This window comes from Blennius ocellaris (assembly GCF_963422515.1).
Source record: "Blennius ocellaris genome assembly, contig: SCAFFOLD_63, whole genome shotgun sequence".
Lineage (NCBI taxonomy): Eukaryota > Metazoa > Chordata > Actinopteri > Blenniiformes > Blenniidae > Blennius > Blennius ocellaris.
The window spans coordinates 261,963-288,304 of NW_027662083.1; the positions used below are offsets into that span (position 1 = coordinate 261,963).

Here is a 26,342-nt window from a genome sequence, read left to right on the forward strand (position 1 = left end):
TTAAATGAAGACGTTTAAAAAAATGTGTAATTCAATTTGACAATTAAAAAGCTGAAGAGCTGAAAAGCTCGGCGTCTCAAATGCAATAGACGTGATAACTTAGAGACTGAAGGTGTTGTCCACTCTTATTTTGAAATCCGCTTCAGCTGCAGCAACCCAGCGAGAGACTGCGAGGCTGGTGTCAAATTGCAAAGTATTTCGGTGCAGCAAGAAGCAGCAGAAGGCGGTTTAGCTTGTTTCTGGACGCTGCTGCAAGATAAACATTGAGGACATATACAGTAAATCATTAAAAAGCCCCCCCCCCCCCCCCCCCCCCCCCCCCCCCCGTGACGTCCTGGAAAAGTGCCGACGCGCTGAAAATGAGGACAATATGTCCTCGTCCAGCTTCAACACGGCGTCTGCGACCTACTGCCCCGCTTGTCCCGCCCCCCCCCCCCCCCCCGTCCACCGGGTCGGGACCGGCAGGCGTGGGAAACGAGGGCGTTTGAACGGGCGTGCAGCAGCTTTGTGACTTTCACCATGACTACCCTCAGAACCACCAGATCTAACTGCCGCCTGCAGGAGGCGCTGGCGCTCGGCCAAATCTGCAGGCCTCAGTCCAGCAGGTCTCAGTCCAGCAGGTTCCAGCTGGAACGGGTCGGGGAAAAACACTAGAGTTCTGATTGAGGACACGTTTCTACGGAGCCCCTGAAGGGACATAGGGACAAAAAAAACCAAAAAAACAATCTTGGGATCTCGCAAAAACTATATTGTTTTATATGAGCATTGTGTATGTGGTCAAAGTTTGTCCTTTCAGAGACACCGTAGTCCCCTCCACTAAGTTTGTCCTTTCAGAGACACCGTAGTCCCCTCCACTAAGTTTGTCCTTTCAGAGACACCGTAGTCCCCTCCACTAAGTTTGTCCTTTCAGAGACACCGTTGTCCCTTTGGCTAAGTTTGTCCTTTCAGAGACACTGTACCCCTCTCCACTAAGTTTGTCCTTTCTCCTTAGATAGATAGATAGATGATAGATAGATAGATAGATAGATAGATGATAGATAGATAGATAGATAGATAGATAGATGATAGATAGATAGATAGATAGATGATAGATAGATAGATAGATAGATAGATAGATGATAGATAGATAGATGATAGATAGATAGATAGATGATAGATAGATAGATAGATAGATGATAGATAGATAGATAGATAGATAGATAGATAGATGATAGATAGATAGATGATAGATAGATAGATAGATAGATAGATAGATAGATAGATGATAGATGATAGATGATAGATAGATGATAGATAGATAGATAGATGATAGATAGATAGATAGATAGATGATAGATAGATAGATAGATAGATAGATAGATAGATGATAGATAGATAGATGATAGATGATAGATAGATAGATAGATAGATAGATGATAGATAGATAGATAGATAGATAGATAGATAGATAGATGATAGATAGATAGATAGATAGATAGATGATAGATAGATAGATAGATAGATAGATAGATGATAGATAGATAGATAGATAGATGATAGATAGATAGATAGATAGATAGATAGATGATAGATAGATAGATGATAGATAGATAGATAGATGATAGATAGATAGATAGATAGATGATAGATAGATAGATAGATAGATAGATAGATGATAGATAGATAGATAGATAGATAGATGATAGATAGATAGATGATAGATGATAGATAGATAGATAGATGATAGATAGATAGATAGATAGATGATAGATAGATAGATAGATAGATAGATAGATGATAGATAGATAGATAGATAGATAGATGATAGATAGATAGATGATAGATGATAGATAGATAGATAGATAGATAGATAGATAGATGATAGATGATAGATAGATGATAGATAGATAGATGATAGATAGATAGATAGATAGATAGATAGATAGATAGATGATAGATGATAGATAGATAGATAGATGATAGATAGATAGATAGATAGATGATAGATAGATAGATAGATAGATAGATAGATAGATAGATGATAGATAGATAGATGATAGATGATAGATAGATAGATAGATAGATAGATGATAGATGATAGATAGATGATAGATAGATAGATAGATAGATGATAGATAGATAGATGATAGATGATAGATAGATAGATAGATAGATAGATAGATAGATAGATAGATAGATGATAGATAGATAGATGATAGATGATAGATAGATAGATAGATAGATGATAGATGATAGATGATAGATAGATGATAGATAGATAGATAGATAGATGATAGATAGATAGATAGATGATAGATAGATAGATAGATGATAGATGATAGATGATAGATAGATGATAGATAGATGATAGATAGATAGATAGATAGATAGATGATAGATGATAGATGATAGATGATAGATGATAGATAGATAGATAGATAGATAGATGATAGATAGATAGATAGATAGATGATAGATAGATAGATAGATGATAGATAGATAGATAGATAGATAGATAGATAGATAGATAGATAGATAGATAGATAGATGATAGATAGATGATAGATAGATGATAGATAGATGATAGATAGATGATAGATAGATAGATAGATTGATGATAGATAGATAGATAGATAGATGATAGATAGATAGATAGATAGATAGATAGATAGATGATAGATAGATGATAGATAGATAGATAGATTGATGATAGATAGATAGATAGATGATAGATAGATAGATAGATAGATAGATAGATGATAGATAGATGATAGATAGATGATAGATAGATGATAGATAGATAGATAGATAGATGATAGATAGATAGATAGATGATAGATAGATAGATAGATAGATAGATGATAGATAGATAGATAGATAGATAGATAGATGATAGATAGATAGATAGATAGATAGATAGATAGATAGATAGATAGATAGATAGATGATAGATAGATAGATAGATAGATGATAGACAGATAGATAGATTTAATCTCAGTGTCAATAAAACAGAAACAACTCAGTGTTTGTCAATAATATTATGTAAACGTCTGAAATTAATCCTCGTTGGACAAAATGGGACGAATGTTAAGTGATAAACAAACGAACGTTAATTTCAAGGGGGTGAAACTGAAATAATAAACGTTCAGTCAGAACAAAGTGTTTTGTGAACAAACTGTTGTTTACGAGTCTCGTGATGGAGGACAACCTGGAGCTGTTTGTGTCTCCGTGAGTCTCTGGAGGGGGACGGGACACACTGCAGGTCAAACTCAAGAGATGAGGGGTGGAGGGTGGAGGGTGGAGGGGGGCGGGGGGGGGGGGGGGGGGGGGGGGGGGGGGCGGGGTGATGTTTACCGAGGTGGTGTTTCATCATCATAAGAGCAGAACGACGTCTGATGGTAGAGGACGTCCTCAAGCGGAGTCCCCGTACCCAGGCCGTCCGTCTTTTCTTCCACGCCGCGTGTTTAGAATCGTACGTCTGCGTCCTGCTCGCTCCGTCTCCCAGGACGTCCCGGCGGCGTCCCCTCTCCGGCCCGGCGGCGGCGGCGATGCAGAACGTCAGCGACCCCCGGCTCAACGCCACGTCCCAGAGGAGCGTGTCGGTGGTGGTCAAGGTGTGCGTGGTCGTCCCCGTCTTCTGCGTCTTCCTCTGCTGCGTCGCCGTCATGCTGCACGTCTTCGCCTCCCGCCGCCACTTCCTGGAGACGTCCCGCTACGTCCTGTTCGCCCCACATGCTGGTCAACGACACGCTGCAGGTGCTGTCCTCCGTGGCGCTCTTCCTCCTCGCCATGGCGCGGGTGCGCTTCGCCGTCGCCTACTGCGTCCCGCTGCTGCTGCTGTCCACCGTCACCTTCCAGAACACGCCGCTGATCCTGGCCGCCATGTCGCTGGAGCGTCATGCCGCCATCCTCCGCCCGCTGCGGCGCCCGGCCGCCTGGCGCTCCGACCGCGTCTGGGTGGTGGTCCTGTGCCTGTGGCTCGCCAGCTGCCTGTTCACCATCACCGAGTTCTCCCTCGGCGGGCCGGACGCCGCCGTGGACGTCTTCTCCACGCCGACGCTCTGCAAGAGCGTGACGGTGAACTCCTCGCCCGTCCAGGCGCTGTTCCGCGCGGCGGCCAGCGTGCTGTTCTTCGCCGCCGTGGCCGCCGTCATCCTCTTCACGTACGTGAGGATCCTGCTGGAGACCCGGACGCTGCGGCAGGACAAGGCGTCGGTGAGCCGCGCCATGCACACGGTGCTGCTGCACGCCTTCCAGCTGCTGCTGAGCGTCCTGGCGTTCACCGACGCCATCACCGCCTCGCTGGTCGTGCTGCACGCCGACTGGCCGCCGGAGGACGTGGCCTTCTTCAACTACTTCAGCTTCATCCTGGTGCCGCGCTTCCTCAGCCCGCTCATCTACGGCTTCAGGGACCGGGGACTGCGGGCGCACCTCGCCACGGCCGTGCTCCGCTGCGCCGGCAGGGTGCGGGCCGGGCGCCGCGCTCAGGCCGTGGGACGGAGCGCCTGCTTCCTGAAAGACTAGGCCTCCAACCTCCAACCTCCAACCTCCAACTGCCGGACTGCCAGACCGTCAACCTCCAACCTCCAACCGCCTGACTGCCAGACCGTCAACCTCCAACCTCCAACTGCCAGACTGCCAGACCGCCAGACCGCCAACCTCCAACCGCCTGACTGCCAGACCGCCAACCTCCAACCTCCAACCGCCAACCGCCAACCGCCAACCGCCTGACTGCCAGACCGTCAACCTCCAACCTCCAACTGCCAGACTGCCAGACCGCCAGACCGCCAACCTCCAACTGCCAGACTGCCAGACCGCCAACCTCCAACTGCCAGACTGCCAGACCGCCAGACCGCCAACCGCCAACCGCCAACCGCCTGACTGCCAGACCGTCAACCTCCAACCTCCAACTGCCAGACTGCCAGACCGCCAACCTCCAACCTCCAACTGCCAGACTGCCAGACCGCCAACCTCCAACTGCCAGACTGCCAGACCGCCAGACCGCCAACCGCCAACCGCCAACCGCCTGACTGCCAGACCGTCAACCTCCAACCTCCAACTGCCAGACTGCCAGACCGCCAACCTCCAACCTCCAACTGCCAGACTGCCAGACCGCCAACCTCCAACTGCCAGACTGCCAGACCGCCAGACCGCCAACCGCCAACCGCCAACCGCCTGACTGCCAGACCGTCAACCTCCAACCTCCAACTGCCAGACTGCCAGACCGCCAACCTCCAACCTCCAACTGCCAGACTGCCAGACCGCCAACCTCCAACTGCCAGACCGCCAACCGCCTGACTGCCAGACCGCCAACCTCCAACCTCCAACCGCCTGACTGCCAGACCGCCAACCTCCAACCTCCAACCTCCAACCGCCAACCGTCTGACTGCCAGACCGTCAACCTCCAACTGCCAACCGCCAGACCGCCAACCTCCAACCTCCAACTGCCAGACCGCCAACCTCCAACCTCCAACTGCCAGACCGCCAACCGCCAACCGCCAACCTCCAACCTCCAACACACACCTTGAAGACGTCTACCTGCAGACCTCCTGACAGTTCAGGGTTCAGAAATTCCCGAGATCCTCGACTCTGAAGCACAAAGTGTAAAAATGTTGAAGACGCTGCAGCTGCCGCCTGTTCACGTGAACGTAGAGCTGCAGTGGTAGAATCCTCCGGGACCATCGGTTGGGTTGTTGCTCCACCGAAGGTGAAACTCAACGGAGGGTTGACGTCGGAGGAATGGTTGCTGGACTTTCCCCTCGTTTCCCCTCAAAGGAGCTCCAGATGTGGAGTTTGTCAAACATCAGGTCGTACAACACGTTGATGGTCAAGCTTTATTCAAAAGACCAAAATACAGAAGGTTGACGAGTCGAATGTGCCTCGTATTGTTAATATACACAAATATACATACAAGCTTCTCCAACAGATAATACAAACATTTAAAAGTGTATTTTATTTAGGCAGCTATTTATTGTAATTATTCTATATTGGGTTGTTGTTTTTTTCTCCCACAAAATGTATAAAATAAACGTTATTCTATTCAGGGCGTTATTTACAAAAATAAAATGTTTTATACATGTTGAGGATGTTTTCTGGTGAAAATACGTCCCGGCCTGGATTCATGAAATACATTCATTCACTGTCCAGCTTTTATTGTGCCTCATTGGAAATCAGCTGCGTCGACCAGGTGAACTGGAAGACGCCCAGAGAAAACACACACACACACACACGCACACACACACACCACACACACACACACACACACACACACACACACACACACACACACACACACACACACACACACACACACACACACACACACGCACACACACACACACACACACTCAGGAAAACATGCAAACTCTACAGTTTAGTTCTACTTTATAATTTACAAATGTGACTTTTATGACCACGAGGAGTTGTTGGACTTGATCCTATGAGTTGTTGGGAGTTGAACTCCAGGTTGTACGTCAGTTTAATGAGGTGGAAATGTCAACTTGTCAATAGAACTTGTCCTTGTCAGTTATATAAGAAATAACCGGATCTCTTAGAACCGGACTAATATCAATGCCTGGTAACAAACAGTGCTGGACGTTTGGTCTCAATCTGTTAAAGGAATAATAATTATGATGTAAAGATTAAAAAAAAAAAAAAAAAAGATTTTCAATTTTAAAAACTTGAGCGAGTCTCAGTGGACGCTCCCTGAATTCATGACAACGGAACCTCCTTCAGTTCCAAAACAAACTCATTCAATTTCTACAAAATGGACAATTTCACCTTTATTTTTTATTTTTTTGCTCCTTTTTATGTTTCCAAACTATTTCCTTCCTCCTCTGTTTCCTCCAGGAACAGAACACGTCACACTTACTGTTTCATATACAAGCACGCACGCACGCACACACACACACACACGCGCGCACACGCTAAATGTTAGAATGAGTTTGTAAAGTTTCACACCCCAGATGAACAATCCCACATGGAAAGAACCTATAGGTTTTTAATATATGTGACATATATAAAATTGGCCCATTTCCTATATTCTATGTACATAAATGCACCTATATGTACACATATGCGTGCATACAGGTACCTATATAGGTACATATATGCAGGTATATATGTGTGCATGTATGCACCTATATGTTCTTCTTGCATAATTGTTTTTTAGTTAGTTCTTAGTTATTGCCTTGATAATGTACGACAGTTGTCAAAGTGAGATATGGGCTATATATGTATGTGGAAATAAAGAAGCAGTACAGGAGACCTATATGGCCTGTGTATTCACATATATGCACCTCAATTTTGCCTATCTGTGGCACATATATGCACATATATGCAGCATATATGTGCATATAAACTGCTTATAGGTTTCATATATGCGCATATGTCCTCGTATAGGTTCTTTCCATGTGGGATCGGTCATATTCAATCATGTTTGACGCACAGTTGGCTGTAATGGCGACTGGCCGCCGGCAGAGGTCGCCGGTGCACAAAACAAACACATGCTTTAAAAAAATTTTTTTTTTTGATTTTTTAAATATGACATTGGGAAGTGACTCGTTTCTCTCACACTTTGAAAGTAAAGCGAAAGTTTAAAAAGGAGCGAGAGAGAGGATATTAATAATAGTATAAAATAAGAATAGTGGCGCTCAGATTGTGTGTGTGTGTGTGTGTGTGTGTGTGTGTGTGTGTGTGTGTGTGTGTGTGTGTGTGTGTGTGTGTGTGTGTGTGTGTGTGTGTGTGTGAGTGACCACGTGGAGGAGGTGCGGGAGGGAAACCCTCCTCCCAAAAAAAAAGAAAGAAAAAAAAAAAGAGGGATAGTGACTGACTGCACGTCGGTGAGGAAACAGTCCCGGTGGGTCTGGAGGAGGAAGAGGAGGAGGAGGAGGAGGAAGAAGAGGAGGAGGAGGAAGAGGAAGAAGAGGAGGAGGAGGAGGAGGAAGAGCAAGAGGAGGAGGAAGAGGAGGAGGAAGAAGAGGAGTAAGAGGAAGAGGAGGAAGAGGAGGAAGAGGAAGAGGAAGAAGAGGAGGAGTAAGAAGAGGAAGAAGAGGAGGAAGAGGAGGAGGAGTAAGAAGAGGAAGAAGAGGAGGAAGAGGAGGAGGAAGAAGAGGAGGAGGAGGAGGAGGAGGAGGAAGAGGAGGAAGAAGAGGACGAGGAGGAGGAGGAGGAGGAAGAAGAGGAGGAGGAGGAGGAAGAAGAGGAGTAAGAGGAGTAAGAAGAGGACGAGGAGGAGGAGGAGGGGGAAGAAGAGGAGGAGGAGGAGGAAGAAGAGGAGTAAGAGGAGGAAGAAGAGGACGAGGAGGAGGAGGAGGAGGAAGAAGAGGAGGAGGAGGAGGAGGAGGAGGAGGAGGAGGAGGAGGAAGAGGAGGAGGAGGAAGAAGAGGACGAGGAGGAGGAGGAGGAGGAAGAAGAGGAGGAGGAGGAGGAGGAGGAGGAAGAAGAGGAGGAGGAGGAGGAGGAGGAGGAGGAAGAAGAGGAGGAGGAGGAAGAGGAGGAGGAGGAGGAGGAGGAGGAGGAGGAGGAGGAAGATGCAGCCCGTGTGGCTGCTCCTGTCGCTGCTCAGCGCGGCCGCGGCTCCGCGCTGCGGGGGGGGAGGTGTTCACCCCGGCTGACGTAGAAGTTATTGATCCACTGACGCGACGTGCGTCGGAGGTTTTATCTGCGTGTTCCTCAGATACGGCGGCGGGTCCACATGAGGCCTGTTTATCCTGACGGATCAGGATCAAACTGATCCTGGATCAGCGACACCAGCTTGTATCTGGACATGTGGTGCGATTCTCGATTGTTACAATGTGAGAGTTAAAACAACAACAAAGTCAAATGTGAGTTCTGGTGTTAAAAAGAGCTGCGGATCAATAGAAAAACAAACTTTTTTTTTTTTAAAGTGTCGTTTTCTTGCGTGTTTGTCGGCAGAAGTTTGACCTGCGGACGTTCCAGAGTGAAGAACGTCGTATCTCCGTCTTCTGCTCGTAAACAACGCGTATCTTCTGCTCGTAAACAACTCGTATCGGCCTTTATTGCTTGTTTTCCAGGTTTTTTCTCTTTCTGCTGTGATTCTGCTGCTGGAGGTCAAAGGTCGACAGGCCGTTTATCACAAACCGCCACTGAGACGTGAGCTGATCCAGACACACGTCAGTCCAGCAAGTTGTTGATCCGTCAACAGACGATCGATCAGATTTAATAAAAACAAAACAAACAAAAACACCTTTAGACGAGGAGAAACAGGAGGAGAAAAGAAGAAACAGTGACGACGAGAAAGGAGGGAAAAAAGGAAGAAATGTAGAAATATAATGAAAACAAACTGAGACTGAAACGACGTCCTGTCTGGGGAGAGTCGTTTATCTATTTATTTATTTATTTATTTTCTATTTAAAAATATGTATTTATTTATTTATTTGTATTTTTTATTTAAAAATATGTATTTATTTATTTTTATTTTTTACTTATTTTTTTATATAATTATTTCTTTTTATTTTCATTTTAAAAATATTTATTTATTTATTTATTTGTATTTTTTATTTAAAAAATATTTATTTATTTATTTATTTATTTATTTATTTATTTATTTATTTATTTATTTATTTATTTACTCATTTACCCATTTTTTTCTTTCTTTCTTTCTTTCTTTCTTTCTTTCTTTCCTTCTTTCTTTTTATATGATCTATTTATCCATTTATTTATTTATTTCCAAACGTACAAAAAAAAAAAAAAAACAAACAAACAGGAGAAACAGAATGAAGGAGGGGGTGGGGGGGTTGGGGGGGGGGACTTTGTTTTGGAGGACGCCTCCGTCCTGACGCAGAGCCGTCGTCACGGCAGCAGCCCCCTTGTTTGTCCAGTGAAAAACTCCTGGGTTGTACATTTGGACTGGGGGGTTAATGATCAGCCAGGTCTGTTAATTACTGATCGGGGGAGGGGGGGGGGGGGGGGTCTGGTCTGGGACCTGGGCTCAGGCCCAACGAGGAAAACGTCGTCTTCGACAAAAAAGAAAAAACAGGCCTGCAGGTTGTGAAACGCTGTAAAAGCCTTGCAGCGCTGCACAAATGCCCCCGTTTTCAACCCCATCCTGCTTTTTTTTTTTTCCCTGTCATTTTGCACTTTGATCTCTAAACCGAAGACCAAAACGATCAGACCTGGATCCACTATCAGAGAGTTATTAAACTTTAGAAGTATAACTGCAGGTTTTTCAATCCTGGAGTCGTTGACGAAACTCAAACTGCTGCTGAAACGTGTCTTTTGTTAAAAATGTACGCCAGCTTTTCCCTCACGTGCCTCCAAACATTAACTGAACTAATGTTGTGTCTGATGTTCACACTGGAAACTCTGTTTTTATCAGGATTTTACAAGCCGGACCAACACAACGGGCCTCATTTTGTCAAGTGGGAGGCAAATTATTCTTTTTGAAAAGTCTTTGCTTTATTTCAATGCGGCTTATCAACACATACAGCCGCCGACACTAAAAGATGAAAGGATAAGCCGTTGTGATACTTTGATGTTGTGTTTTCTTAATTGTACAGCAAGTGTTTGCATATGTATTTTACTGTTTGCCTATTTTTTTATTGTAGCTGTCATTTTATGGCCTTTTTACATCATGACTGCAGATGAAAACGAGCCTTCTGGCTAGTTCTGACTTGTTTTTTTAGCCACGTGTTTTATGAAATTGCACTGTCTCCTTTTAAATGAAGACGTTTAAAAAAATGTGTAATTCAATTTGACAATTAAAAAGCTGAAGAGCTGAAAAGCTCGGCGTCTCAAATGCAATAGACGTGATAACTTAGAGACTGAAGGTGTTGTCCACTCTTATTTTGAAATCCGCTTCAGCTGCAGCAACCCAGCGAGAGACTGCGAGGCTGGTGTCAAATTGCAAAGTATTTCGGTGCAGCAAGAAGCAGCAGAAGGCGGTTTAGCTTGTTTCTGGACGCTGCTGCAAGATAAACATTGAGGACATATACAGTAAATCATTAAAAAGCCCCCCCCCCCCCCCCCGTGACGTCCTGGAAAAGTGCCGACGCGCTGAAAATGAGGACAATATGTCCTCGTCCAGCTTCAAACACGGCGTCTGCGACCTACTGCCCCCGCTTGTCCCGCCCCCCCCCCCCCCGTCCACCGGGTCGGGACCGGCAGGCGTGGGAAACGAGGGCGTTTGAACGGGCGTGCAGCAGCTTTGTGACTTTCACCATGACTACCCTCAGAACCACCAGATCTAACTGCCGCCTGCAGGAGGCGCTGGCGCTCGGCCAAATCTGCAGGCCTCAGTCCAGCAGGTCTCAGTCCAGCAGGTCTCAGTCCAGCAGGTCTCAGTCCAGCAGGTCTCAGTCCAGCAGGTTCCAGCTGGAACGGGTCGGGGAAAAACACTAGAGTTCTGATTGAGGACACGTTTCTACGGAGCCCCTGAAGGGACATAGGGACAAAAAAACCCAAAAAAACAAGATCTCGCAAAAACTATATTGTTTTATATGAGCATTGTGTATGTGGTCAAAGTTTGTCCTTTCAGAGACACCGTAGTCCCCTCCACTAAGTTTGTCCTTTCAGAGACACCGTAGTCCCCTCCACTAAGTTTGTCCTTTCAGAGACACCGTAGTCCCCTCCACTAAGTTTGTCCTTTCAGAGACACCGTAGTCCCCTCCACTAAGTTTGTCCTTTCAGAGACACCGTTGTCCCTTTGGCTAAGTTTGTCCTTTCAGAGACACTGTACCCCTCTCCACTAAGTTTGTCCTTTCTCCTTAGATAGATAGATAGATGATAGATAGATAGATAGATAGATAGATAGATGATAGATAGATAGATGATAGATAGATAGATGATAGATGATAGATAGATAGATAGATAGATAGATAGATGATAGATGATAGATGATAGATAGATGATAGATAGATAGATAGATAGATGATAGATAGATAGATGATAGATGATAGATAGATAGATAGATAGATAGATAGATAGATAGATAGATAGATAGATAGATAGATAGATGATAGATAGATAGATGATAGATGATAGATGATAGATAGATAGATAGATAGATAGATAGATGATAGATGATAGATGATAGATAGATGATAGATAGATAGATAGATAGATGATAGATGATAGATAGATAGATAGATGATAGATAGATAGATAGATGATAGATGATAGATAGATAGATAGATGATAGATAGATAGATAGATGATAGATGATAGATAGATGATAGATAGATGATAGATAGATAGATAGATAGATAGATGATAGATGATAGATGATAGATGATAGATAGATAGATAGATAGATGATAGATAGATAGATAGATAGATAGATAGATAGATAGATAGATAGATAGATAGATAGATAGATGATAGATAGATAGATAGATGATAGATGATAGATAGATAGATAGATGATAGATAGATAGATAGATGATAGATGATAGATAGATAGATAGATAGATGATAGATAGATAGATAGATAGATAGATAGATAGATAGATAGATAGATAGATAGATAGATAGATAGATGATAGATAGATAGATAGATAGATAGATAGATGATAGATAGATAGATAGATAGATAGATAGATAGATGATACATAGATAGATAGATAGATAGATAGATAGATAGATGATAGATAGATAGATAGATAGATAGATAGATAGATGATAGATAGATAGATAGATAGATATATAGATAGATGATACATAGATAGATAGATAGATAGATAGATAGATAGATGATAGATAGATAGATAGATAGATAGATAGATAGATGATAGATGATAGATAGATAGATAGATAGATGATAGATGATAGATGATAGATAGATAGATAGATAGATAGATAGATAGATAGATAGATGATAGATAGATAGATAGATAGATGATAGATAGATGATAGATAGATAGATAGATGATAGATAGATGATAGATGATAGATGATAGATGATAGATAGATAGATAGATAGATGATAGATAGATAGATAGATAGATAGATAGATAGATAGATAGATGATAGATAGATAGATAGATGATAGATAGATAGATAGATGATAGATGATAGATAGATAGATGATAGATAGATAGATAGATGATAGATAGATAGATGATAGATAGATAGATAGATAAATAGATAGATGATAGATAGATAGATAGATAGATAGATATATAGATAGATGATACATAGATAGATAGATAGATAGATAGATAGATAGATGATAGATAGATAGATATATAGATAGATGATACATAGATAGATAGATAGATAGATAGATAGATAGATAGATAGATAGATAGATAGATGATAGATAGATAGATAGATAGATATATAGATAGATGATACATAGATAGATAGATAGTCAGATAGATAGATGATAGAGAGATAGATAGATAGATAGATAGATAGATGATAGATAGATAGATAGATAGATAGATAGATAGATAGATATATAGATAGATGATACATAGATAGATAGATGATAGATAGATAGATAGATAGATAGATAGATAGATAGATAGATAGATAGATAGATAGATAGATAGATAGATAGATAGATAGATGATAGATAGATAGATAGATAGATAGATAGATGATAGATAGATAGATAGATAGATAGATAGATAGACGATAGATAGATAGATAGATAGAAAGATGATAGATAGATAGATAGATAGATAGATGATAGATAGATATATAGATAGATAGATGGATAGATAGATGATATATAGATAGATAGATCATAGATAGATAGATAGATAGATAGATGATAGATGATAGATAGATAGATAGATAGATAGATAGATGATAGATGATAGATAGATAGATGATAGATAGATAGATGGATAGATAGATGATATATAGATAGATAGATCATAGATAGATAGATAGATAGATAGATGATAGATAGATAGATGATAGATAGATAGATAGATAGATAGATAGATAGATAGATAGATGATAGATAGATAGATAGATAGATAGATAGATAGATGATAGATAGATAGATAGATAGATAGATAGATAAATGATAGATAGATAGATCGATAGAAAGATGATAGATAGATAGATAGATAGATAGATGATAGATAGATATATAGATAGATAGATAGATAGATGATAGATAGATAGATAGATGATACATAGATAGATAGATGATAGATAGATAGATAGATAGATAGATAGATAGATAGATAGATAGATGATAGATAGATAGATAGATATATAGATATATAGATAGATGGATAGATAGATGATATATAGATGGATAGATCATAGATAGATAGATAGATAGATAGATGATAGATAGATAGATGATAGATAGATAGATAGATAGATGATAGATAGATAGATAGATGATAGATAGATAGATGATAGATAGATAGATAGATAGATAGATAGATAGATAGATGATAGATAGATAGATCGATGATAGATAGATAGATAGATAGATAGATGATAGATAGATAGATGATAGATAGATAGATAGATAGATGATAGATAGATAGATGATAGATAGATAGATGGATAGATAGATGATATATAGATAGATAGATCATAGATAGATAGATAGATAGATAGATGATAGATAGATAGATGATAGATAGATAGATAGATAGATAGATAGATAGATAGATAGATGATAGATAGATAGATAGATAGATAGATAGATGATAGATAGATAGATAGATAGATAGATAGATAAATGATAGATAGATAGATAGATAGAAAGATGATAAATAGATAGATAGATAGATAGATAGATGATAGATAGATATATAGATAGATAGATAGATAGATGATAGATAGATAGATAGATGATACATAGATAGATAGATGATAGATAGATAGATAGATAGATAGATAGATAGATGATAGATGATAGATAGATAGATAGATGATAGATAGATAGATAGATGATAGATGATAGATAGATAGATAGATAGATGATAGATAGATAGATAGATAGATAGATAGATAGATAGATAGATAGATAGATAGATAGATAGATAGATGATAGATAGATAGATAGATAGATAGATAGATGATAGATAGATAGATAGATAGATAGATAGATAGATGATACATAGATAGATAGATAGATAGATAGATAGATAGATGATAGATAGATAGATAGATAGATAGATAGATAGATGATAGATAGATAGATAGATAGATATATAGATAGATGATACATAGATAGATAGATAGATAGATAGATAGATAGATGATAGATAGATAGATAGATAGATAGATAGATAGATGATAGATGATAGATAGATAGATAGATAGATGATAGATGATAGATGATAGATAGATAGATAGATAGATAGATAGATAGATAGATAGATGATAGATAGATAGATAGATAGATGATAGATAGATGATAGATAGATAGATAGATGATAGATAGATGATAGATGATAGATGATAGATGATAGATAGATAGATAGATAGATGATAGATAGATAGATAGATAGATAGATAGATAGATAGATAGATGATAGATAGATAGATAGATGATAGATAGATAGATAGATGATAGATGATAGATAGATAGATGATAGATAGATAGATAGATGATAGATAGATAGATAGATAAATAGATAGATGATAGATAGATAGATAGATAGATAGATATATAGATAGATGATACATAGATAGATAGATAGATAGATAGATAGATAGATGATAGATAGATAGATATATAGATAGATGATACATAGATAGATAGATAGATAGATAGATAGATAGATAGATAGATAGATAGATGATAGATAGATAGATAGATAGATATATAGATAGATGATACATAGATAGATAGATAGTCAGATAGATAGATGATAGAGAGATAGATAGATAGATAGATAGATAGATGATAGATAGATAGATAGATAGATAGATAGATAGATAGATATATAGATAGATGATACATAGATAGATAGATGATAGATAGATAGATAGATAGATAGATAGATAGATAGATAGATAGATAGATAGATAGATAGATAGATAGATAGATAGATGATAGATAGATAGATAGATAGATAGATAGATGATAGATAGATAGATAGATAGATAGATAGATAGACGATAGATAGATAGATAGATAGAAAGATGATAGATAGATAGATAGATAGATAGATGATAGATAGATATATAGATAGATAGATGGATAGATAGATGATATATAGATAGATAGATCATAGATAGATAGATAGATAGATAGATGATAGATGATAGATAGATAGATAGATAGATAGATAGATGATAGATGATAGATAGATAGATGATAGATAGATAGATGGATAGATAGATGATATATAGATAGATAGATCATAGATAGATAGATAGATAGATAGATGATAGATAGATAGATGATAGATAGATAGATAGATAGATAGATAGATAGATAGATAGATGATAGATAGATAGATAGATAGATAGATAGATAGATGATAGATAGATAGATAGATAGATAGATAGATAAATGATAGATAGATAGATCGATAGAAAGATGATAGATAGATAGATAGATAGATAGATGATAGATAGATATATAGATAGATAGATAGATAGATGATAGATAGATAGATAGATGATACATAGATAGATAGATGATAGATAGATAGATAGATAGATAGATAGATAGATAGATAGATAGATGATAGATAGATAGATAGATATATAGATATATAGATAGATGGATAGATAGATGATATATAGATGGATAGATCATAGATAGATAGATAGATAGATAGATGATAGATAGATAGATGATAGATAGATAGATAGATAGATGATAGATAGATAGATAGATGATAGATAGATAGATGATAGATAGATAGATAGATAGATAGATAGATAGATAGATGATAGATAGATAGATCGATGATAGATAGATAGATAGATAGATAGATGATAGATAGATAGATGATAGATAGATAGATAGATAGATGATAGATAGATAGATGATAGATAGATAGATGGATAGATAGATGATATATAGATAGATAGATCATAGATAGATAGATAGATAGATAGATGATAGATAGATAGATGATAGATAGATAGATAGATAGATAGATAGATAGATAGATAGATGATAGATAGATAGATAGATAGATAGATAGATGATAGATAGATAGATAGATAGATAGATAGATAAATGATAGATAGATAGATAGATAGAAAGATGATAAATAGATAGATAGATAGATAGATAGATGATAGATAGATATATAGATAGATAGATAGATAGATGATAGATAGATAGATAGATGATACATAGATAGATAGATGATAGATAGATAGATAGATAGATAGATAGATAGATAGATAGATAGATAGATGATAGATAGATAGATAGATATATAGATATATAGATAGATGGATAGATAGATGATATATAGATGGATAGATCATAGATAGATAGATAGATAGATAGATGATAGATAGATAGATGATAGATAGATAGATAGATAGATGATAGATAGATAGATAGATAGATGATAGATAGATAGATGATAGATAGATAGATAGATAGATAGATAGATGATAGATAGATAGATCGATGATAGATAGATAGATAGATAGATAGATGATAGATAGATAGATGATAGATAGATAGATAGATAGATGATAGATAGATAGATAGATGATAGATAGATAGATAGATAGATAGATAGATGATAGATAGATAGATAGATAGATGATAGATAGATAGATAGATAGATAGATGATAGATAGATAGATAGATAGATGATAGATAGATAGATAGATAGATAGATAGATAGATAGATAGATGATAGATAAATAGATAGATAGATAGATAGATGATAGATAGATATATAGATAGATAGATAGATAGATGATAGATAGATAGATAGATGATAGATAGATAGATAGATGATAGATAGATAGATGATGGATAGATAGATAGATGATAGATAGATAGATAGATAGATAGATAGATAGATAGATAGATAGATGATAGATAGATAGATAGATAGATAGATAGATAGATAGATAGATAGATAGATAGATGATAGATAGATAGATCGATGATAGATAGATAGATAGATAGATGATAGATAGATAGATAGATGATAGATAGATAGATAGATAGATGATAGATAGATAGATCGATGATAGATAGATAGATAGATAGATGATAGATAGATAGATAGATAGATGATAGATAGATAGATCGATGATAGATAGATAGATAGATAGATGATAGATAGATGATAGATAGATGATAGATAGATAGATGATAGATAGATAGATAGATAGATGATAGATGATAGATAGATAGATAGATGATAGATAGATAGATAGATAAATAGATAGATGATAGATAGATAGATAGATAGATGATAGATAGATAGATAGATAGATGATAGATAGATAGATAGATAGATAGATAGATGATAGATAGATAGATAGATAGATAGATAGATAGATGATAGATAGATAGATAATAGATAGATGATAGATAGATAGATAGATGATAGATAGATAGATAGATAGATAGATGATAGATAGATAGATGATAGATAGATAGATAGATAGATGATAGATAGATAGATAGATAGATAGATAGATAGATATATGATAGATAGATAGATAGATAGATAGATAGATAGATAGATAGATGATAGATAGATAGATAGATGATAGATAGATAGATAGATAGATAGATAGATAGATAGATAGATAGATGATAGATAGATAGATAGATAGATAGATAGATAGATAGATAGATGATAGATAGATAAGATAGATAGATAGATAGATAGATAGATGATAGATAGATGATAGATAGATAGATAGATAGATAGATGATAGATAGATAGATAGATAGATGATAGATAGATAGATAGATGATAGATAGATAGATAGATAGATAGATAGATAGATAGATAGATAGATAGATAGATAGATAGATAGATGATAGATAGATAGATAGATAGATAGATAGATGATAGATAGATAGATAGATAGATAGATAGATAGATAGATAGATAGATAGATAGATTGATGATAGATAGATAGATAGATGATAGATAGATAGATGATAGATAGATGATAGATAGATGATAGATAGATAGATAGATAGATAGATAGATGATAGATAGATGATAGATAGATAGATGATAGATAGATAGATAGATAGATAGATAGATAGATGATAGATAGATGATAGATAGATGATAGATAGATGATAGATAGATGATAGATAGATAGATAGATAGATAGATAGATGATAGATAGATAGATAGATGATAGATAGATAGATAGATAGATAGATAGATAGATAGATAGATAGATAGATAGATAGATGATAGATAGATGATAGATAGATGATAGATAGATGATAGATAGATAGATAGATTGATGATAGATAGATAGATGATAGATAGATGATAGATAGATGATAGATAGATGATAGATAGATGATAGATAGATAGATAGATAGATAGATAGATGATAGATAGATAGATGATAGATAGATAGATAGATAGATAGATAGATAGATAGATAGATGATAGATAGATAGATCGATGATAGATAGATGATAGATAGATGATAGATAGATAGATAAATAGATAGATAGATGATAGATAGATAGATGATAGATAGATAGATAGATAGATAGATAGATAGATAGATAGATGATAGATAGATAGATAGATAGATAGATAGATGATAGATAGATAGATAGATAGATAGATAGATAGATAGATAGATAGATAGATGATAGATAGATAGATAGATAGATAGATAGATGATAGATAGATAGATAGATGATAGATAGATGATAGATAGATAGATAGATAGATGATAGATAGATAGATAGATGATAGATAGATAGATAGATAGATAGATAGATAGATAGATAGATAGATAGATGATAGATAGATAGATAGATAGATAGATAGATAGATAGATGATAGATAGATAGATAGATAGATAGATAGATGATAGATAGATAGATAGATAGATAGATAGATGATAGATAGATAGATAGATGATAGATGATAGATAGATAGATAGATAGATAGATAGATAGATGATAGATAGATAGATAGATAGATAGATAGATGATAGATAGATAGATAGATAGATAGATAGATAGATGATAGATAGATGATAGATAGATGATAGATAGATAGATAGATGATAGATAGATAGATAGATGATAGATAGATAGATAGATAGATAGATAGATAGATAGATGATAGATAGATAGATAGATAGATAGATAGATAGATGATAGATAGATAGATAGATAGATAGATAGATAGATAGATAGATAGATAGATAGATAGATAGATAGATGATAGATAGATAGATAGATAGATAGATAGATAGATGATAGATAGATAGATAGATAGATAGATAGATAGATGATAGATAGATAGATAGATGATAGATAGATAGATAGATAGATAGATAGATAGATAGATAGATAGATAGATAGATAGATAGATAGATGATAGATAGATAGATAGATAGATAGATAGATGATAGATAGATAGATAGATAGATAGATAGATGATAGATAGATAGATAGATGATAGATAGATGATAGATAGATAGATAGATAGATAGATAGATGATAGATAGATAGATAGATAGATAGATGATAGATAGATAGATAGATAGATAGATAGATAGATAGATGATAGATAGATAGATAGATAGATAGATAGATGATAGATAGATAGATAGATGATAGATAGATAGATAGATAGATAGATAGATAGATAGATAGATAGATAGATAGATGATAGATAGATAGATAGATGATAGATAGATAGATAGATAGATAGATAGATAGATGATAGATAGATAGATAGATAGATAGATAGATAGATAGATAGATAGATGATAGATAGATAGATAGATGATAGATAGATAGATAGATAGATAGATAGATAGATAGATAGATAGATAGATAGATAGATAGATAGATAGATAGATAGATGATAGATAGATAGATAGATGATAGATAGATAGATAGATGATAGATAGATAGATAGATAGATAGATAGATAGATAGATAGATAGATAGATGATAGATAGATAGATAGATAGATAGATGATAGATAGATAGATAGATAGATAGATAGATAGATAGATGATAGATAGATAGATAGATAGATAGATAGATAGATAGATAGATAGATAGATAGATAGATGATAGATAGATAGATAGATAGATGATAGATAGATAGATAGATAGATAGATAGATAGATAGATAGATAGATAGATAGATGATAGATAGATAGATAGATGATAGATAGATAGATAGATAGATAGATAGATAGATAGATGATAGATAGATAGATAGATAGATAGATAGATAGATAGATAGATAGATGATAGATAGATAGATAGATGATAGATAGATAGATAGATAGATAGATAGATAGATAGATAGATAGATAGATGATAGATAGATAGATAGATGATAGATAGATAGATAGATGATAGATAGATAGATAGATAGATAGATAGATAGATAGATAGATAGATAGATAGATAGATGATAGATAGATAGATAGATAGATAGATAGATAGATAGATAGATAGATAGATGATAGACAGATAGATAGATTTAATCTCAGTGTCAATAAAACAGAAACAACTCAGTGTTTGTCAATAATATTATGTAAACGTCTGAAATGGATCCTCGTTGGACAAAATGGGACGAATGTTAAGTGATAAACAAACGAACGTTAATTTCAAGGGGGTGAAACTGAAATAATAAACGTTCAGTCAGAACAAAGTGTTTTGTGAACAAACTGTTGTTTACGAGTCTCGTGATGGAGGACAACCTGGAGCTGTTTGTGTCTCCGTGAGTCTCTGGAGGGGGACGGGACACACTGCAGGTCAAACTCAAGAGATGAGGGGTGGAGGGTGGAGGGTGGAGGGGGGCGGGGGGGGGGGGGGGGGGGGCGGGGTCTAAGATGTTTACCGAGGTGGTGTTTCATCATCATAAGAGCAGAACGACGTCTGATGGTAGAGGACGTCCTCAAGCGGAGTCCCCGTACCCAGGCCGTCCGTCTTTTCTTCCACGCCGCGTGTTTAGAATCGTACGTCTGCGTCCTGCTCGCTCCGTCTCCCAGGACGTCCCGGCGGCGTCCCCTCTCCGGCCCGGCGGCGGCGGCGATGCAGAACGTCAGCGACCCCCGGCTCAACGCCACGTCCCAGAGGAGCGTGTCGGTGGTGGTCAAGGTGTGCGTGGTCGTCCCCGTCTTCTGCGTCTTCCTCTGCTGCGTCGCCGTCATGCTGCACGTCTTCGCCTCCCGCCGCCACTTCCTGGAGACGTCCCGCTACGTCCTGTTCGCCCACATGCTGGTCAACGACACGCTGCAGGTGCTGTCCTCCGTGGCGCTCTTCCTCCTCGCCATGGCGCGGGTGCGCTTCGCCGTCGCCTACTGCGTCCCGCTGCTGCTGCTGTCCACCGTCACCTTCCAGAACACGCCGCTGATCCTGGCCGCCATGTCGCTGGAGCGTCATGCCGCCATCCTCCGCCCGCTGCGGCGCCCGGCCGCCTGGCGCTCCGACCGCGTCTGGGTGGTGGTCCTGTGCCTGTGGCTCGCCAGCTGCCTGTTCACCATCACCGAGTTCTCCCTCGGCGGGCCGGACGCCGCCGTGGACGTCTTCTCCACGCCGACGCTCTGCAAGAGCGTGACGGTGAACTCCTCGCCCGTCCAGGCGCTGTTCCGCGCGGCGGCCAGCGTGCTGTTCTTCGCCGCCGTGGCCGCCGTCATCCTCTTCACGTACGTGAGGATCCTGCTGGAGACCCGGACGCTGCGGCAGGACAAGGCGTCGGTGAGCCGCGCCATGCACACGGTGCTGCTGCACGCCTTCCAGCTGCTGCTGAGCGTCCTGGCGTTCACCGACGCCATCACCGCCTCGCTGGTCGTGCTGCACGCCGACTGGCCGCCGGAGGACGTGGCCTTCTTCAACTACTTCAGCTTCATCCTGGTGCCGCGCTTCCTCAGCCCGCTCATCTACGGCTTCAGGGACCGGGGCCTGCGGGCGCACCTCGCCACGGCCGTGCTCCGCTGCGCCGGCAGGGTGCGGCCGGGCGCCGCGCTCAGGCCGTGGGACGGAGCGCCTGCTTCCTGAAAGACTAGGCCTCCAACCTCCAACCTCCAACCGCCAACCGCCTGACTGCCAGACCGCCAACCTCCAACCTCCAACTGCCAGACCGTCAACCTCCAACCTCCAACTGCCAGACCGTCAACCTCCAACCTCCAACTGCCAGACCGTCAACCTCCAACCTCCAACCTCCAACTGCCAGACTGCCAGACCGCCAGACCGCCAACCTCCAACCTCCAACTGCCAGACCGTCAACCTCCAACCTCCAACTGCCAGACCGTCAACCTCCAACCTCCAACTGCCAGACCGTCAACCTCCAACCTCCAACTGCCAGACTGCCAGACCGCCAGACCGCCAACCTCCAACCGCCTGACTGCCAGACCGCCAACCTCCAACCTCCAACCGCCAACCGCCAACCGCCTGACTGCCAGACCGTCAACCTCCAACCTCCAACTGCCAGACTGCCAGACCGCCAGACCGCCAACCTCCAACCGCCTGACTGCCAGACCGCCAACCTCCAACCTCCAACCGCCAACCGCCAACCGCCTGACTGCCAGACCGTCAACCTCCAACTGCCAGACTGCCAGACCGCCAGACCGCCAACCTCCAACCGCCTGACTGCCAGACCGCCAACCTCCAACCTCCAACCGCCAACCTCCAACCTCCAACTGCCAGACCGTCAACCTCCAACCTCCAACTGCCAGACCGTCAACCTCCAACCTCCAACTGCCAGACCGTCAACCTCCAACCTCCAACTGCCAGACTGCCAGACCGCCAGACCGCCAACCTCCAACCGCCTGACTGCCAGACCGCCAACCTCCAACCTCCAACCGCCAACCGCCAACCGCCTGACTGCCAGACCGTCAACCTCCAACCTCCAACTGCCAGACTGCCAGACCGCCAGACCGCCAACCTCCAACTGCCAGACCGCCAGACCGCCAACCGTCTGACTGCCAGACCGTCAACCTCCAACTGCCAACTGCCAGACCGTCAACCTCCAACTGCCAACCGCCAGACCGCCAACCTCCAACCTCCAACTGCCAGACCGCCAACCGCCAACCGCCAACCTCCAACCTCCAACACACACCTTGAAGACGTCTACCTGCAGACCTCCTGACAGTTCAGGGTTCAGAAATTCCCGAGATCCTCGACTCTGAAGCACAAAGTGTAAAAATGTTGAAGACGCTGCAGCTGCCGCCTGTTCACGTGAACGTAGAGCTGCAGTGGTAGAATCCTCCGAGACCATCGGTTGGGTTGTTGCTCCACCGAAGGTGAAACTCAACGGAGGGTTGACGTCGGAGGAATGGTTGCTGGACTTTCCCCTCGTTTCCCCTCAAAGGAGCTCCAGATGTGGAGTTTGTCAAACATCAGGTCGTACAACACGTTGATGGTCAAGCTTTATTCAAAAGACCAAAATACAGAAGGTTGACGAGTCGAATGTGCCTCGTATTGTTAATATACACAAATATACATACAAGCTTCTCCAACAGATAATACAAACATTTAAAAGTGTATTTTATTTAGGCAGCTATTTATTGTAATTATTCTATATTGGGTTGTTGTTTTTTTCTCCCACAAAATGTCTAAAATAAATGTTATTCTATTCAGGGCGTTATTTACAAAAATAAAATGTTTTATACATGTTGAGGATGTTTTCTGGTGAAAATACGTCCCGGCCTGGATTCATGAAATACATTCATTCACTGTCCAGCTTTTATTGTGCCTCATTGGAAATCAGCTGCGTCGACCAGGTGAACTGGAAGACGCCCAGAGAAAACACACACACACACACACGCACACACACACACACACACACACACACACACACACACACACACACACACGCACACACACACACACACACACTCAGGAAAACATGCAAACTCTACAGTTTAGTTCTACTTTATAATTTACAAATGTGACTTTTATGACCACGAGGAGTTGTTGGACTTGATCCTATGAGTTGTTGGGAGTTGAACTCCAGGTTGTACGTCAGTTTAATGAGGTGGAAATGTCAACTTGTCAATAGAACTTGTCCTTGTCAGTTATATAAGAAATAACCGGATCTCTTAGAACCGGACTAATATCAATGCCTGGTAACAAACAGTGCTGGACGTTTGGTCTCAATCTGTTAAAGGATAATAATTATGATGTAAAGATTAAAAAAAAAAAAAAAAAAAAAAAGATTTTCGATTTTAAAAACTTGAGCGAGTCTCAGTGGACGCTCCCTGAATTCATGACAACGGAACCTCCTTCAGTTCCAAAACAAACTCATTCAATTTCTACAAAATGGACAATTTCACCTTTATTTTTTATTTTTTTTGCTCCTTTTTATGTTCCAAACTATTTCCTTCCTCCTCTGTTTCCTCCAGGAACAGAACACGTCACACTTACTGTTTCATATACAAGCACGCACGCACGCACACACACACACACACGCGCGCACACGCTAAATGTTAGAATGAGTTGTAAAGTTTCACACCCCAGATGAACAATCCCACATGGAAAGAACCTATATAAACATATATGTCTTAATATAGGTTTTTAATATATGTGACATATATAAAATTGGCCCATTTCCTATATTCTATGTACATAAATGCACCTATATGTACACATATGCGTGCATACAGGTACCTATATAGGTACATATATGCAGGTATATATGTGTGCATGTATGCACCTATATGTTCTTCTTGCATAATTGGTTTTTTAGTTAGTTCTTAGTTATTGCCTTGATAATGTACGGACAGTTGTCAAAGTTAAATATGGGCTATATATTTATGTGGAAATAAAGAAGCAGTACAGGGAGACCTATATGGCCTGTGTATTCACATATATGCACCTCAATTTTGCCTATCTGTGGCACATATATGCACATATATCGCAGCATATATGTGCATATAAAACTGCTTATAGTTTCATATATGCGCATATGTCCTCGTATAGGTTCTTTCCATGTGGGATCGGTCATATTCAATCATGTTTGACGCACAGTTGGCTGTAATGGCGACTGGCCGCCGGCAGAGGTCGCCGGTGCACAAAACAAACACATGCTTTAAAAAATTTTTTTTTTTTGATTTTTTAATATGACATTGGGAAGTGACTCGTTTCTCTCACACTTTGAAAGTAAAGCGAAAGTTTAAAAAGGAGCGAGAGAGAGGATATTAATAATAGTATAAAATAAGAATAGTGGCGCTCAGATTGTGTGTGTGTGTTGTGTGTGTGTGTTGGTGTTGTGTGTGTGTGTGTGTGTGTGTGTGTGTGTGTGTGT

The 26,342-nt window shown here is 39.4% G+C and overlaps 1 protein-coding gene across 2 annotated transcripts in view; it reads left to right on the forward strand.

The window, feature by feature from the left end:
• Nucleotides 1-8,442: 8,442 nt before the first annotated feature.
• The window catches only part of p4ha3 (prolyl 4-hydroxylase, alpha polypeptide III), a gene marked incomplete at its 3' end in the record, with an annotated part of 34,770 nt that continues 16,870 nt past the window's right edge, over nucleotides 8,443-26,342 (forward strand). For both annotated transcript variants that reach the window (XM_080521230.1, XM_080521231.1), the window contains exon 1: nucleotides 8,443-8,539. In XM_080521230.1, coding sequence (XP_080377356.1) covers nucleotides 8,511-8,539 — 29 coding nt within the window. In that variant the 5' untranslated portion in view covers nucleotides 8,443-8,510. The remainder of the gene's footprint in view (nucleotides 8,540-26,342) is intronic.